Source organism: Erinaceus europaeus, chromosome 9 (assembly GCF_950295315.1).
Source record: "Erinaceus europaeus chromosome 9, mEriEur2.1, whole genome shotgun sequence".
Lineage (NCBI taxonomy): Eukaryota > Metazoa > Chordata > Mammalia > Eulipotyphla > Erinaceidae > Erinaceus > Erinaceus europaeus.
Genome location: NC_080170.1, coordinates 119,940,228 through 119,953,700, shown reverse-complemented (window position 1 = coordinate 119,953,700; position 13,473 = coordinate 119,940,228). Strand labels below are relative to the sequence as shown.

The window sequence follows — 13,473 nt, the reverse complement described above, 5'->3', positions numbered from 1 at the left end:
CGGAGGCATCACCCACCTCCGTCAGGTGCTGAGGGAGCACACTCCTGGGCCAGAGGGCATACTTGGTCTTCCTGTAAACGCCCCACAGCAGCACCACGCAGCAGAAGAGCAGCAAGGCCACGCAGAACGATGCCCCGAAGACCAGCAGGGGGATGAGCCAGGAGGGGAGGGTGCCTGCAGGGATGACAAGGAGGGCCATGGTCTGGCCTGTGCGGACGGAACTCTGTTCCGGAACCGAGTTCCAGTGGCTTCAGCACTGCTGTCACCGCACCACCTCACGCAGCCTCAGGGGACCCAGCCCAGGGGTGGGAATACAAGAAACCTGACCTCTAGCCCACCTCTCAGCTGGGGCCTTCCAAGGCTGGATGAATCATCAAACAAGCCAAGCTGTGGGGGACATAGGGAAGCCAGCTGGGTGGGCTGGCTTAGAGGGCAAAATAAACCAGAAGCACGTGGACTCCACTTCTGTTCCCTTAAACACATATAAAGGAATCGTGTTCTTTTAATTTTTTTATTTGATAGAACAGAGAGAAATTGAGAGGGGAGGGGAGATAGTGGAGGGGGGAGAGAGAGATACAGAGAGAGAGAGAGAGAAGGAGAGGGAGAGGCAGAGGGAGAGAGCGAGAAAGAAAGAGAGAGAGAGAAACACCAGAGCACTGCTCAGCTGTGGCTTATGGTGGTGCTGGAGACTGAACCTGGGACTTTGGAACCTCAAGCACCAGAGTCTCTTTGCATAGCCATTATGCTGTCTCCCCACGTACACGCACACACCCAACGGCTTTCCCAAGTCCACTAGCACCCTTTCTGTACATCTGCCTGTAACCGGATTTCTCTGTCCCACCCCACCCTACAGCTATGTCTGACGGCCCTGTGCTTCGGGGAGTGTGGGTCCAGTCTCTCTCTCTCCCTCCCTGTCCCTCTCCCCACCGCCTCTCGTGTGAGTGTGCGTGTACGCGTGTGCGTGTCGACACTGCTTGTGTGCTGGACACACCTTCCTCCCAGTTTTGGACTGTGAGCACCCAACATTCCGGTGAGGAGAGTGTAGTTCCCAGTCACCGTGGCAAACAGCAGCTGGGCTCCACTCCCCAGTGCCAGGTGCAGCAGTGTTCACAGTCCAAAAAAGAAAAGGGCGGCAGCTGGTGGCTCACCTGACTGAGCACACGCGTTGCCCTGTGCGTCGATCTGGCGTCCATCACCGGGTCCCCAGCTGCAGGGGGAAAGCTTCACAAGTGGTGAAGCAGGACTGACTCCAGGTCTCCCTCTCCGCCCCTGTCTTCCCCTCCCCTCTCAATTCCTCTCAGCCCTATCACATTATAAGTAAACAGACAAACAAATAAAGGCCCGTGGCTAGGTGTACTGGAGAAGGATAGGAGGGGCCAGGCAATGGCGCACCTGGTTAAGCACACACGTTACAGGGCACAAAGACCCAGGTTCAAGCCCCTGCCCCCTCCCCTCCCCATCGGGAAAGCTTCCTGAGTGGTGAAGCAGGGCCACAGATATCTCTTTCACTCTCTCCTTCTCTATCTCCCCCTCCCCTCTCAATTTCTCTCTGTTTCTATTCAATAATAAATAAATAAAAAGATTTCTTTAAAAGAGAGAGAGAAGGATGGTCTATATACACCTGATTTTTAGCATATTTGATTTTTTTTTCACACCTTGGTTGAGGACTGGTATCCCAGGAACACATCTGGGGTGGGGGTGGGGGTGGGGGTGGGGGTGGGGGCAATCCATAGTATGTCAAAGGTTTCTAGTCAGAGACCTGTCCAAAAAAGAAGAGAGAGAGAGAGAGAGAGAGAGAGAGGTGTGCAGCCACTGGAAGGAATTTCCTCTTGGTGAGCTCAAGTTATTGTGTCGAGTTATCAGCATTATTACTATTTTTTAAGTGTGTGCAGTGAACCACCGAATTACCCTGTACAGAATGTTTTCTTTTCTGGAGGGCAGCCTCAGGCCGCTGGCTGTGGTTTCCTGGATCTTCTCCACCTTCTGTTGTGTATTTGCATTCATACCACTGCTCTGCCCTCCCCCTCTCCTGCTTGGTTGTGGCAGTTCTCAGGACTGGAGAGCAGGGAAGGTGAAAGGGCTGGGCAGCCTGGGAGGTGGCTCAGCAGTGGGTGAAGAATCTGAGTGTTCTGAGGCTGTGGGTTCACTCCCTGGCACCGGCTGTATGAGCAACAAAGATTAAACACTAAAACTCTGAACGGTGAAGCACTAGCGCTCTCTCCCTCTCCTCCCTCTTTATTTCATTCTCATCCTGATAAAGAAAAGGGGGCAGGGGTTGGCGACAGTGTACCTGGTTGAATGCATATTACCAAATGCAAGGACCTGGCTTCAAGCCCCTTCTCCTCACCTGTAGGGGTGGGGGTGGGGGGCGCTTCAGGAGCACTGAAGCAGATCTGCAGGTATCTGTCTTTCTCTCCCCACCTCTCTCTCCTCCTCCTCCTCTCTCAAAATCTCTCTGTCCCATCAGAAAAGATAGAAAGGGGGAAATAGCTGCCAGGAGCAGTGGATCTGTGGCACCAGCATCAAGCCCCAGTGATAACCCTGGAGGCAATAAAATTAATTAACTAATTAATTAGAATTTGAAACTGGCCCAAGGAAATAACAGTGGCAGTGCGCCTGCAAAGGGTAGAGTTAACAGATTCTTTAAAAGGGGGGCTGGGCAGTGGACCACCTAGCTGAGCACACAGGTGTCTCTGTTTCTCTCCCTCTCTATCTTCTTCCCCCCCCCCCCTGATTTTTCTCTATATCCAATAAATACAATTAAATAGATTCTTAAAAAAAACAACTTGGGGGCCGGGCAGTAGCGCAGTGGGTTAAGTGCACATGGCGCAAAGCACAAGGACTGGCTTAAGGATCCCAGTTCGAGTCCCTGGCTCCCCACCTGCAGGGGAGTCGCTTCACAGGCGGTGAAGCAGGTCTGCAGATGTCTGTCTTTCTCTCCCCCTCTCTGTCTTCCCCTCCTCTCTCCATTTCTCTCTGTCCTATCCGACAACATCAATAACAACAATAATAATGACCACAACAACGGCAAAACACCCAGGCTAACAAAAAGGAAAAAGCGGCCTTCAGGAGCAGTGGATTCATGGTGTAGACACTGAGCCCTGGCAATAATCCTGGAGGCAAAAAACAAAACAAACAAACAAACAAAAACACTTATCTGCGCTCCAGCAGGTACTGACATGGTAGAGTGCACATATTACCATGTTCAAGGACCCGGGTTCAAGCCCTACCCAGGTCATCACATAGGAGCATCTACAGTGAGGAAGCTCATGAACAGTGGCACAGTGCTGTGGTGTTCCTCTGTCTATCTGTCTCTCCCTCTACCTTATCTCTCTCTGACTCTCATCCTCTGTCTAGAGAAAAGAAAAGACAAAAAAATGACCACCAGAATCAGCCTGAGTGATGATGACCCTGGTGGAAAAAAAAGAATCACTATACTTCGAAAAACTTGCTGGATTTAGTTATCATTTCATGAGAGGGAATAACCTGTATCGCCCCGGCACATGTGGTACCAGGGATCAAACCCAGGACCTCACACGTGCAAGGCCTGTGAACTGCTGCTGAGCCAGCGCCCAGCGGCTGGGTTAAGAGAACCTTCCAGAATTCAGAAGTTGCCTAAAACAGCACACTCTCACTGTTCCCTTCTCCCTGCTCAGAGTGAATCATCATGAAAATATGCTTTGTATTTTGTCGCCAACAACCAACATGTCCTTTCCTGAGACTGCTGTGAGGGCCCAGCTGGTGACACACAATTAAACAGATTCTTAAAAAAAAAGAAAAACAAACCTCTGCCTGGGAGTCGGGCAGTAGCACAGTGGGTTAAGTGCAGGTGGTGCAAAGCACAGGCACCGGCGTAAGGATCCTGGTTTGAGGCCCCAGCTCCCCACCTGCAAGGAAATCTCTTCACAGGAGGTGGAGCAGGCCTGCAGGTGTCTGTCTTTCTCTCCCCCCTTCTGTCTTCCCATCCTCTCTCCATTTCTCTCTGTCCTATCCAACAACGACAACATCAATAACAACAATAATAACTACAACAATAAAAAAAACAATGGCAAAAAAAGGGAATAAATAAATAAATATTTAAAAAAAACCCTCTGCCCTGCAGGAGGCTTGTCACCAACAGCGTCAGGGTAGGGACCCACTAAGATCCAGAGGCTGAACTGATGACCTTGGCCTTTCCTCCCCGTCCCCACCACCCCCACCCCAACACCAAAGTCTTTATGTAGAACCACGATGCTGTCTCCTCAGCCCAGCCCCTTCCTCTTTAGAGACCACCCCTCCTTATCATGGGGGAGCCTCCCTCCTCGCTTGGTGTCCCTGGACCCCAATGAGGGGACTTGTTAATACTCTATTTCTGTTGGGTAGTATGCCAGCTCCCCCTGGCTTCTGCTTAACCAAGCACCGGTATACCTGTATAGGGATTGGTTTGATCCCACTCAAAGCTGCGGTCTATTTACAAAAATCACTTTTATATTTACATAAAGCACCACCCTCCCTCCAGGGCATTGGTGGTTCAGTGGTAGAATTCTCCCCTGCTCTGCCCCCTCTCCTTGTCACACCCTGATATTCACCAGTCACTTTTCTCTCCACCCTCTCTATGTCACATCCTGTTCCCACCCTACTTGGCAGGTATATATTAAAGACAGCATTGTGAGTTTTAGTTTAGTTGTTAGTTTAGTTTAGCTCGGCTTAGATTGTGCTGTGTCCAGCATGAATAAAGACATACTGCATACAGCTCAACCATGAGTCCCTGGTCGTCTGTCTCTCGTCAGGGAAGCTCAGCCCGACATATTTCTCTTTCTAGAAGGTGGACCCTGCAGAATCACTGAAACTCCCCTAGACTTGATTCAATGGATTTTTTTCCCCTTCTCCCAACCCATCTGCTGGTTTCAGCCCAAGAAAAACCCAGAGGGGCTGGGGGGGGTGCCCCTTGCTGTCCCCGTCACTGCAGATGAGCAGATGACACAGAGCAAACCAAGTGAGAGATGCATTCAAGGGCAAAGAGAGAAGAGAGGGGAAGCTGAGGCAATGAGTCATGGTCACAGTGTTGGTCTCTTGTGCACTGACACAGAAAATGAGAGGTGATGTCCTCCCTCTCTCCCTCTCAATCTTCCCCCCATCTCTCACATCTCCTTTTCTCACCTTTGTGTTTCTGCTGCCCCCAGTTTAATGTCTCGTGTTTCCAAGAGGGAGACTGAATCACAAATGAAAGCGGGCAGGGGCTGATCGGCATTCCCTCATCCATCAGCTGAGTCTCTTATTATCTATCTATCTGATTGTTTTAGTTTCTGGCAGGCGCTGGGAATCAAACTCAGATCCTCACACACGTGAGGCACACTCTGCACAGTGAGTATATGTTTTCAAGTCAGCACCACCCACAGACTCTCAGCCTGGGCTGATAATGGCACTAGGGATTGAACCTGGGACCTCAGAGCCTCAGACATGAGAATCTCTTTGTATAACTTTTTTTTTTTTTTGCTTCCAGGATTATTGCTGGGGCTCAGTGCCTGAACCATGAATCCACTGCTCCTGGAGGCCATTTTTCCCCCCTTTTGTTGCCCTTGTTGTTGTAGCCTTGTTGTGGTTATTGTTGATGTCCTTCACTGTTGGATAGGACAGAGAGAAATGGAGAGAGATGGGGAAGACAGAGAGGAGGAGAGAAAGACAGACACCTACAGACCTACTTCACCGCCTGTGAAGCGACTCCCCTGCAGGTGGGGAGTCGGGGGCTTGAACCTGGATCCTTATGCCGGTCCTTGCGCTTTGCGCCACGTGCGCTTAACCCGCTGCGCTACCACCCAACCCCCTCTTTGTATAACTATTATGCCGTCTCCCTAGTGCACCCTCTCAGCATGTTTTTTAAAAATATTTAATTTTAGTGCAAGATAGAGATAGGTAAGAAAGATCTGAACACTGCTCAGCTCTGGTTTATGGTGGTTCTGGGGATTGAACCTGGGAACCCCAGAGTCTCAGGCATGAAAGTCTTTTGCAGAACCATGAGGTTGTCTCTCCAGCCCCCCAGCATGTTCAAACCATAGAGAGACCTGTTGCTCGTGCACTGATTCCAGGGCATAAGTTTCTATCATCTCACACATTTGCAATGTTAACAGACATGGTCTTCAGGTCAACTCCAGTTCCATCGGGACCCAGAGAGAGAAGAGGGAAAAGGAAAGACGTTCCAAAGTAGGAATAGGTGTAGGTGTGACTTAGAAAGGAAGAGAAGGCAGGACTACAGAAAAAATGGGCAAAAATACACAGAGACAGACACTTATAGAAATAACAGTCACCCCTTATCTGTGACCTCAGGAGAACTACTGCAGTTTCTAACGGAACGGAGGGAACTCTGGTGGTGGGAACGGTGTGGAATTATACCTGTTACCTTGCAATTTTGTGAATAAAAATTCAATCACCAATTAAAAAAGAAAGAAGGAAAGAGAGAAAGAAAGAAAGAAAGAAGAAAGAAAGAAGGAAAGAAAGAAAGAATCAGCAAGTGTGGAACACTCCACAAGGCGCTGCAGTCCCATCCTACTCAAACGACCACTGAGGCGCTAATCCCGTATTTCTCCAGGCTCCCCCTAAACCAAGCAGCCGGGACTAAGGACTGTGTTGGGGGCTCCAACTGTGTTCCTGTGGTGCGTCCAGAGGGTCTGGGAAAGTGGCACCCAGGACAGGTTTCTGCAGGATGTGACAGGGCGTGACCCTGAATGCTTGGGCTGTGGGAGACCCTGGGGGTGCTGAGCAGGCACCACAGAGGGCACCTCCCTCCCTCCCCCCCTCCCTGCAGGACCCCTTGTCACCCCTCCCTTGTGCTCTCGGGGAGGACCAGTTGTCCAGAAAGGAGACAGACTCCTCCCCAGCATGGAGCAGCTCATACAGGGATCTGGGGGTGGAGGGGAAAGGCTGGGGGTCCCAGTAAGAGCTTCCAACTCCCAAACCTCAATGGCAAGTCTGTGGCATCATCTGAGATGCCCAAAGCACGCAGAGTCCCAGACACTGCCTGGAGAAGCACCTGCAGGCCCCATCTTCCTCACCGTCCTCGGCTGTCTGCTCACAGACAGGCTCGTTCCATTTCCCGGTCTTGTTCCTATCAGAAACAAATGCTTGAGCCTGAACACAGTAAGTCGTCCACGGCTCCAGATTCTGCAGGACCAGGGAGTCATGCTGAGACATTAATGGGATCTAGGAAGGCAGATAAAAACAAGAACACGCATGAGATATAGATTCTGTGGAATACTACTCTGCAATCAAAAAAGATGACAGTTATGTCCTTTGGGACAAAATGGGTGGAACTGGAGGTAATGATGCTTAGAGAAATAAGTGAAGACATGAACGGCGACTACCAGATGGTTTCCCTCATGTGGAATCTGGAGATCTGAGTCACATGAAGTTGCCTTCCCCAAAATAAACCACAAAAACGAGCAAACTGTTCTAAGACTCTGACAATGGTTATCTGTGGCTGATGGGAGAGTGGGGATACAGAACCTCGGTAGTGAGTGTGGCTGTGGTGTGGAGCTATACACTGTCATCTCATAATCTTGTCACATACTGTGGATACTAAATAAAAAAATTAAATAAACAGAACAAACCCAAGAACATGCCTCAGTGGCAAAAGGACAGCTTCCTACACCTAGTCCTTCCTCCCCCAGTGGTAATCTTTACTTGGGCTCAATATAAGATGAGGGAACCACCCCCAAGGGACCCCCATAGCATTCTAAGGGATGGGATAAGGAGTGTGGGTCTGACAAGCCGGCTTGCTTCTTGAATGCCCTAGTTGAAGTGACATACAGAGAGGTGGAACAGTGGATGAAGTGTTGGATTCTCAAGCACGAGGTCCTAAGTTCAATCCCCGGCATCACATGTGTCAGAGTGACAATTTGGTTCTCTCTCTTCCTCAATCTCTCCCTCATAAATAAATCAATAAACAAGTCTTCAAAAACTAAATAACATATAAAATATTCTCTTTTTTTGCCACCAGGGTTATCACTGGTGTATATGGACTCGGTGCCTGCCCTAAGAATCCACTGCTCCTGGAGGCCATTCTTTCCCCGTCGTTGTGCGTGTCCTTGTGCTTTGTACTATGTGCACTTAACCAGGTGCGCTACTGCCCCCAGCCCCCATAAAATATCCTACTCTGTTTTGCCATCAGGGTTGTCACTGGGACTCAGTACCTGCATGACTCCACCACTACTGGAGGCTGTCTTTTTGATAGAAGGAGAGAGAGAGAGAGAGAGAGAGAGAGAGAGACTTGCAGCACCACTCCACTGCTCATGAGATGTCCTTCCTGCAGGTAAGGACTAGAGGCTGAACCCCAGATCCTTGAGCATGGCAACATGTGTGCTCTAACAGGTGTGCCACTGCCTGGCCCTGACACGTACATTTTGTTACACTCTTCCTAAGACAGTAACACATAGCAACTTCCTTATCCCAAACTCTTTTTTAAAAACCTTTTTATTATTTATTTATTATTGGCTAGGGACAGAGAGAAATTGAGAGGGGAGGGGGGATAGAGAGGGAGAGAAACAGAGAGACACCTGCGGCCCTGTTTCACCACTCATGAAGCTTTCTCCCTGCAGGAGAGGACCAGGGGTTTGAACCTGGGTCTGTCACTGCCTAGTTCCATCCCAAACTCTCTCTCTCTCTTTTTTTTTTAAAAATATTTGTTTATTTTCCTTTTTGTTGCCCTTGTTGTTTAACATTGTTGTGGTTATTGTTGTTGTTATTGACATCATCATTCTTGGATAGGACAGAGAGAAATGGAGAGAGGAGGGGAAGACAGAGAGGGGAGAGAAAGACAGATACCTGTAGACCTGCTTCACCACCTGTGAAGTGACTCCCCTGCAGGTGGGGAGCCGGGGGCTCAAACCAGGATCCTTAAGCCGGTCCTTGCGCTTTGCGCCATGTGCGCTTAACCTGCTATGCCACTGCCCGACTCCCCCATCCCAAACTCTTAAGAATCGAGTGAGAAGCCCCAGCAATAACCTTGGTGGTAATAATAATAATAATAATAATAATAATAATAATAATAATAATAAAAGAATCAAGTGTAAATCCCAGATCTGATGGAGACAAGATAACCCTCTATACCAATACTCTTCTCACGTGGCACTGGAGCACACACCAAGGGCCTCGTGTGTGTGCCACCAAGCAGACTCCCAGGGCCAATTTTTAATTCTCTAGAATTAAATTAGGGAGAGGGAGAGACTGAAAGAGAAGGAGCATCAGGAAAGCATTGATCCACCATCCATGATGTGCTCCCATGGGGCTTTGTGCTGCGTGGTGTGCATGATGACAAAGCAGGTTCCCTCCCAGCAAAGCTATCTCCTTGGCCCCACGTTGCCTGTTTTATGAATGAAGCGGTAATTAGTCCCATTCTGCAGACACAAGGGAGCTGAGGTGAAGGTGACCAGGGCCAATGTTCCCACCACATCTTTCCTTCAAGAGGATGAGGGTGGTGGGGAAAAGTAGGCTCAGACACAGAGCATGTGACACTGTTCACCTAAGGCCCCGGGTGAGGTTTAACCATGACCTTGACTATTCTAAGCTGCGTGTGGGGCTTGGGGGTTCCTGACCGCCTGACTCAGCTGAGTCTAAGTTCCGCCAGTCAATGCTGGGTCAGCTCTGCTTCTCCCGCAAGTTCCCTTTGGGTGGGGAAAGCCAGCTCTGTGCTGCACCAGCACCCAGGAAGCCAGCTACACGCCTTTCCCCTGGGGCCCCAGAAGCCTGAGCTAGAAATGCAGGCTGCCCCTTGACTGGGGAACTTCTGAAACTCAGGGACCAGCACTGAAATCCTGTGGGCCCTTGACCATCAAGGACTGCCACCTTGCTAGACTTTGCCTGAATGACCTCTCTCCGAGGTCACAGCCTATGGCCTTGGGCAGAGAGCATGACACATGACTGAGCAGAGAATTGAGAAACGCCTCTGACCTGCAGAACTTACCTTTCCATCCGAGCCGTTTTTCCAATACAGCACGTGGTAAGCCCAGGCGCTATAGACGCTCTTCAGTGTCCAACCTTCAGGCTCATTCTCCACTTGGGGGGAGGATAAATGTATATACAGAGACTCAGAAAGTGCATTTACTTGCATTCCAACAGGTCCAATAAGGGCTGAGAAAGAGAATAAAGCAAATCCATCAGGACATAAGACAGTCATATTTGATTCAAAAGGACCACATTTTATTTATTTATTGTTAATATTTATTCATTTATTTATTTTCCTTTTTGTTGCCCTTGTTGTTTTATTGTTGTAGTTATTGTTGTTGTAGTTATTGATATCGTTGTTGTTGGATAGGACAGAGAGAAATGGAGAGAGGAGGGGAAGACAGAGAGGGGCAGAGAAAGACAGACACCTGCAGACCTGCTTCACCGCCTGTGAAGCGACTCCCCTGCAGGTGGGGAGCCGGGGAGCTTGAACCTGGATCCTTAGGCCGGTCCTTGCGCTTGGCGCCATGTGCGCTTAACCCGCTGCGCCACCATCTGACTCCCAAGAACCACATTTTAAAACATCAAAGGCATGGCCAATTGGTCTGGGGTGCACACGAACTCTACGGGGGGGGGGGGGGGGGTTTCCAGGAATCCCTTGTCCTCTTTCCCCTCTCATTTCCCAACTGTCACCTGCTGGTTTCCAGTATCTGAGACTCATTGTCCCTCACTCTCAGGACCTCTGACAAGTCCCCACCCCAGATTTAACCTGGGAACCATCTTCATCATCTTCTTCTCCTCCTCATTCTTCCTCTTTTTCTTCTCCTCCTCCTGTTACTCGTTCTGCTTCTTCTTTTTTTTTTTCTTAAGGTTATTTTCCAGCTTTCAGCTCAGAGTTACCCACATTAACATCAGCCCTGCTTTCTGAGCTGGGGTCCGGTGCCAGCTCACCACTGTGCTGCCCAAGCCACAACCATCCATTGGGCAGCTGGAGAGGGTGGAGTCTCCTGTCTATCCCCCTCCCCCCAGTGCCTCAAAGCCATTTCCAGCCCTCTGCCCTTCTTTCTGGCTGTTTTCAGCTGGTCTTCCTGACCCCAGGCCTGACTAGGAGGATTCTTATTCTGTTGTCTACAATATCCTGTTTCTCTAAGTCAGAATGCCAAGCTGACTTCCTCCCAGAAGTTTTGTTGTCGTTTAGCTTTTTTCTCTTTATTGGGAGGTTAATGGTTTTCAGTATAGTTGTTGACACACAAGTCAACCTCTCATCTCCCTGCCATAGGTGTCTGAAAAAACAATGTCACTGGAAGCTTAGTTCCTTTCTCACCATCCTGCACCAGGACCCCAGAAGCTCCTCTCTTCCCTCCCTTCCTCCCCAGAGTGAGTCCTTTGCTTTGGTACAATACAGCCCACCCCACCCCAGACTGCCTAAGTTTGAGTCCCCTCCTGCCCCCCTTTTTTTAAACCAGAACACTGCTCACCTCTGGTTATGGTGGTGCTGGGGATTGAACCTAGGACTCTGGGGCCTCAGGCATGAGAATCTCTTTGCATAACCATTATATTATGCTATCTCCCCTGCCTCGTCCTTGTTTCTTAAGTTCCTAGATGTCCAACAACAGATGAATGACTAGGAAGGTTGTGGTACACACACAATGGGGTACAGCTGTTAAGAATGATGCAGTCATCTCTTTCGCTTCATCTTGAATGGAGCTTAAAGGAATCACATTAAAGAGAGATCAGCCAGAAAGAGGAGGAGGAATGCTGGGTGACCTCTCCCACAAGACAGATGACAAGAATCCTTTCTCACACACTAGCCAGCACTGATTCTGACTCCTCCTTACCAGGAAGGCACTGCAGTCCTGACATTTGGCTCCGACAGTCTTGCTGAGTTCCCACCTGGCCCAAGATGCCACTCCCTGGGACTTGTGCCAACCCACAGCCCTCTCGTCCCAGTTCCCAGAGCTCTGTGTGCAAGGCTGTCAACTTATGGGCACTTTAAGAAGATCTACTGAGTGACACATGGGGGGAGGGGGGACAGGGACGAGGACAAGATGGGGCGACAAGAGGAAATGGGCCACGAGAGGCTTACTTTCTTCCACAGGGCAAAAGGTGACATTCACCCAGATGGAGTGATTGCCTTCAGACTCCGTCCGGACTCTCAAGGTGTGTTCGCCATATTTCGAAAGAGATGAGAAGTTACATTCTGTCTTCTTGGTGTTGGTGCACATATCTTGGAATTTCTGATAGCTGCAAACAATGAAAAGCATGAGAGTCCTAGTCCAGTTTCTCAGCTGCAAAGAAATAAAAAGCATGAGAGTCCTAGTTCAGTCTCTCAGCTGCAAAGAAATAAAAAGCATGAGAGTCCTAGTTCAGTCTCTCAGTACTTTCTTCCCTGGGCAGCCAGGGGGGAGAGAGAGAGAGAGAGAGAGAGAGAGAAACAAAAATTAAGTCAATGCTTAGCTATGGCTTTTTCTAGAAAGCAGAGAGGCATGATTTTTATGTTACCATTGTCCCCACCCTGTGATTCCCAGGACTTTACTGATCCTTAAGACATCATTTTGGTGGCACTCTGGGTGAACATACATATTGCAGTGTGCAAAGACCATGGTTCAAGCCTCTAGTCCCCACACACAGGGGAAATGTTGTCTAAGTGGTGAAACAGTGCTACAGATATCTTTTTCTCTTTCACTCCCTACCTCCTACTTCCCCCCTCAATCTCTCTGTCTCTATCCAACAAAATAAATAAATGAGATATTTTTAAAAAGATGTCATGTAGTCTGGGAGGTGATGCAGTGGATAAAGCATTAGACTCTCAAGCATGAAGTCCTGAGTTTGATCCCTGGCAGTACATGTACCAGAGTGATGTTTGTTTTTTTCTCTCTCTCCTCCTATCTTTCTCATGAATAAATAAACAAAATCTTCAAGAAAAAAAGATGTCACAAGACAATAATTATAAAAATAACCTTCTTTGCTTTCTTTGACATGGCCACTGGGAATGTGCTCAGGGCCTTGTGGGCATGGCTGACTCCGCCAAGCAGCCTCCCCAGCCCAAGTCTGAAGTTTTATATACTTGAAGAGAGAGAGAGACAACCAAAGCCAGGAGAGACACTCTGGCACCACTCCGACAGTCACAGAGCCTCTTTGGTGCTGTCCATGGTGCTGCCGTGTGATACAGGCTTTCCTAGAAGGTGAGGCATGCACTCTGCCTGCTGAACTGTCTCTCAGCTCACAAATGACCATTGGGATAAACACACACACACACACACACACACTCAAAATAAATTGTCCCTCAGACCAAAACTGGGTGACTTGTAAATGGGTATCTTGTCTTGACAAGAGACCTTCTCAGAGACAGACTTCCTTTCTTCCTTCCTTCCTTTCTCTCTTTTTTTTTATTGCCTCCAGGGTTATCACTGGGGTTCAGTACTTGCACTATGAATCTATTGCTCCTGGAGGCTATTTTTTTTTCCTTGTTGTTTATCATTGTTGTTGTCATCATTATTGTTATTGCTGTTGTTGTTGGTGGTTAGGACATAAATGGAGAGAGAAGGGTGAAGACAC

The 13,473-nt window shown here is 49.0% G+C and overlaps 1 protein-coding gene across 3 annotated transcripts in view; it reads right to left on the bottom strand.

The window, feature by feature from the left end:
- IL10RB (interleukin 10 receptor subunit beta) overlaps positions 1-13,473 on the bottom strand; it is an 85,793-nt gene that overhangs the window by 64,072 nt on the left and 8,248 nt on the right. For 2 of the 3 annotated variants that reach the window (XR_009551701.1, XM_007519736.3), the window contains exons 3-6: positions 12,002-12,159; positions 9,935-10,101; positions 7,029-7,176; positions 17-174 (exon numbers count right to left, since the gene is read on the bottom strand). Coding sequence is in view for 2 of the 3 variants with exons in the window: in XM_007519736.3 (XP_007519798.1) it covers positions 17-174; positions 7,029-7,176; positions 9,935-10,101; positions 12,002-12,159 (631 nt within the window). In the remaining variant the exon portion in view is untranslated. Of the gene's footprint in view, positions 1-16; positions 175-7,006; positions 7,177-9,934; positions 10,102-12,001; positions 12,160-13,473 lie in introns of all 3 variants that reach the window. The other variant, XM_060198654.1, reaches the window with a different exon arrangement.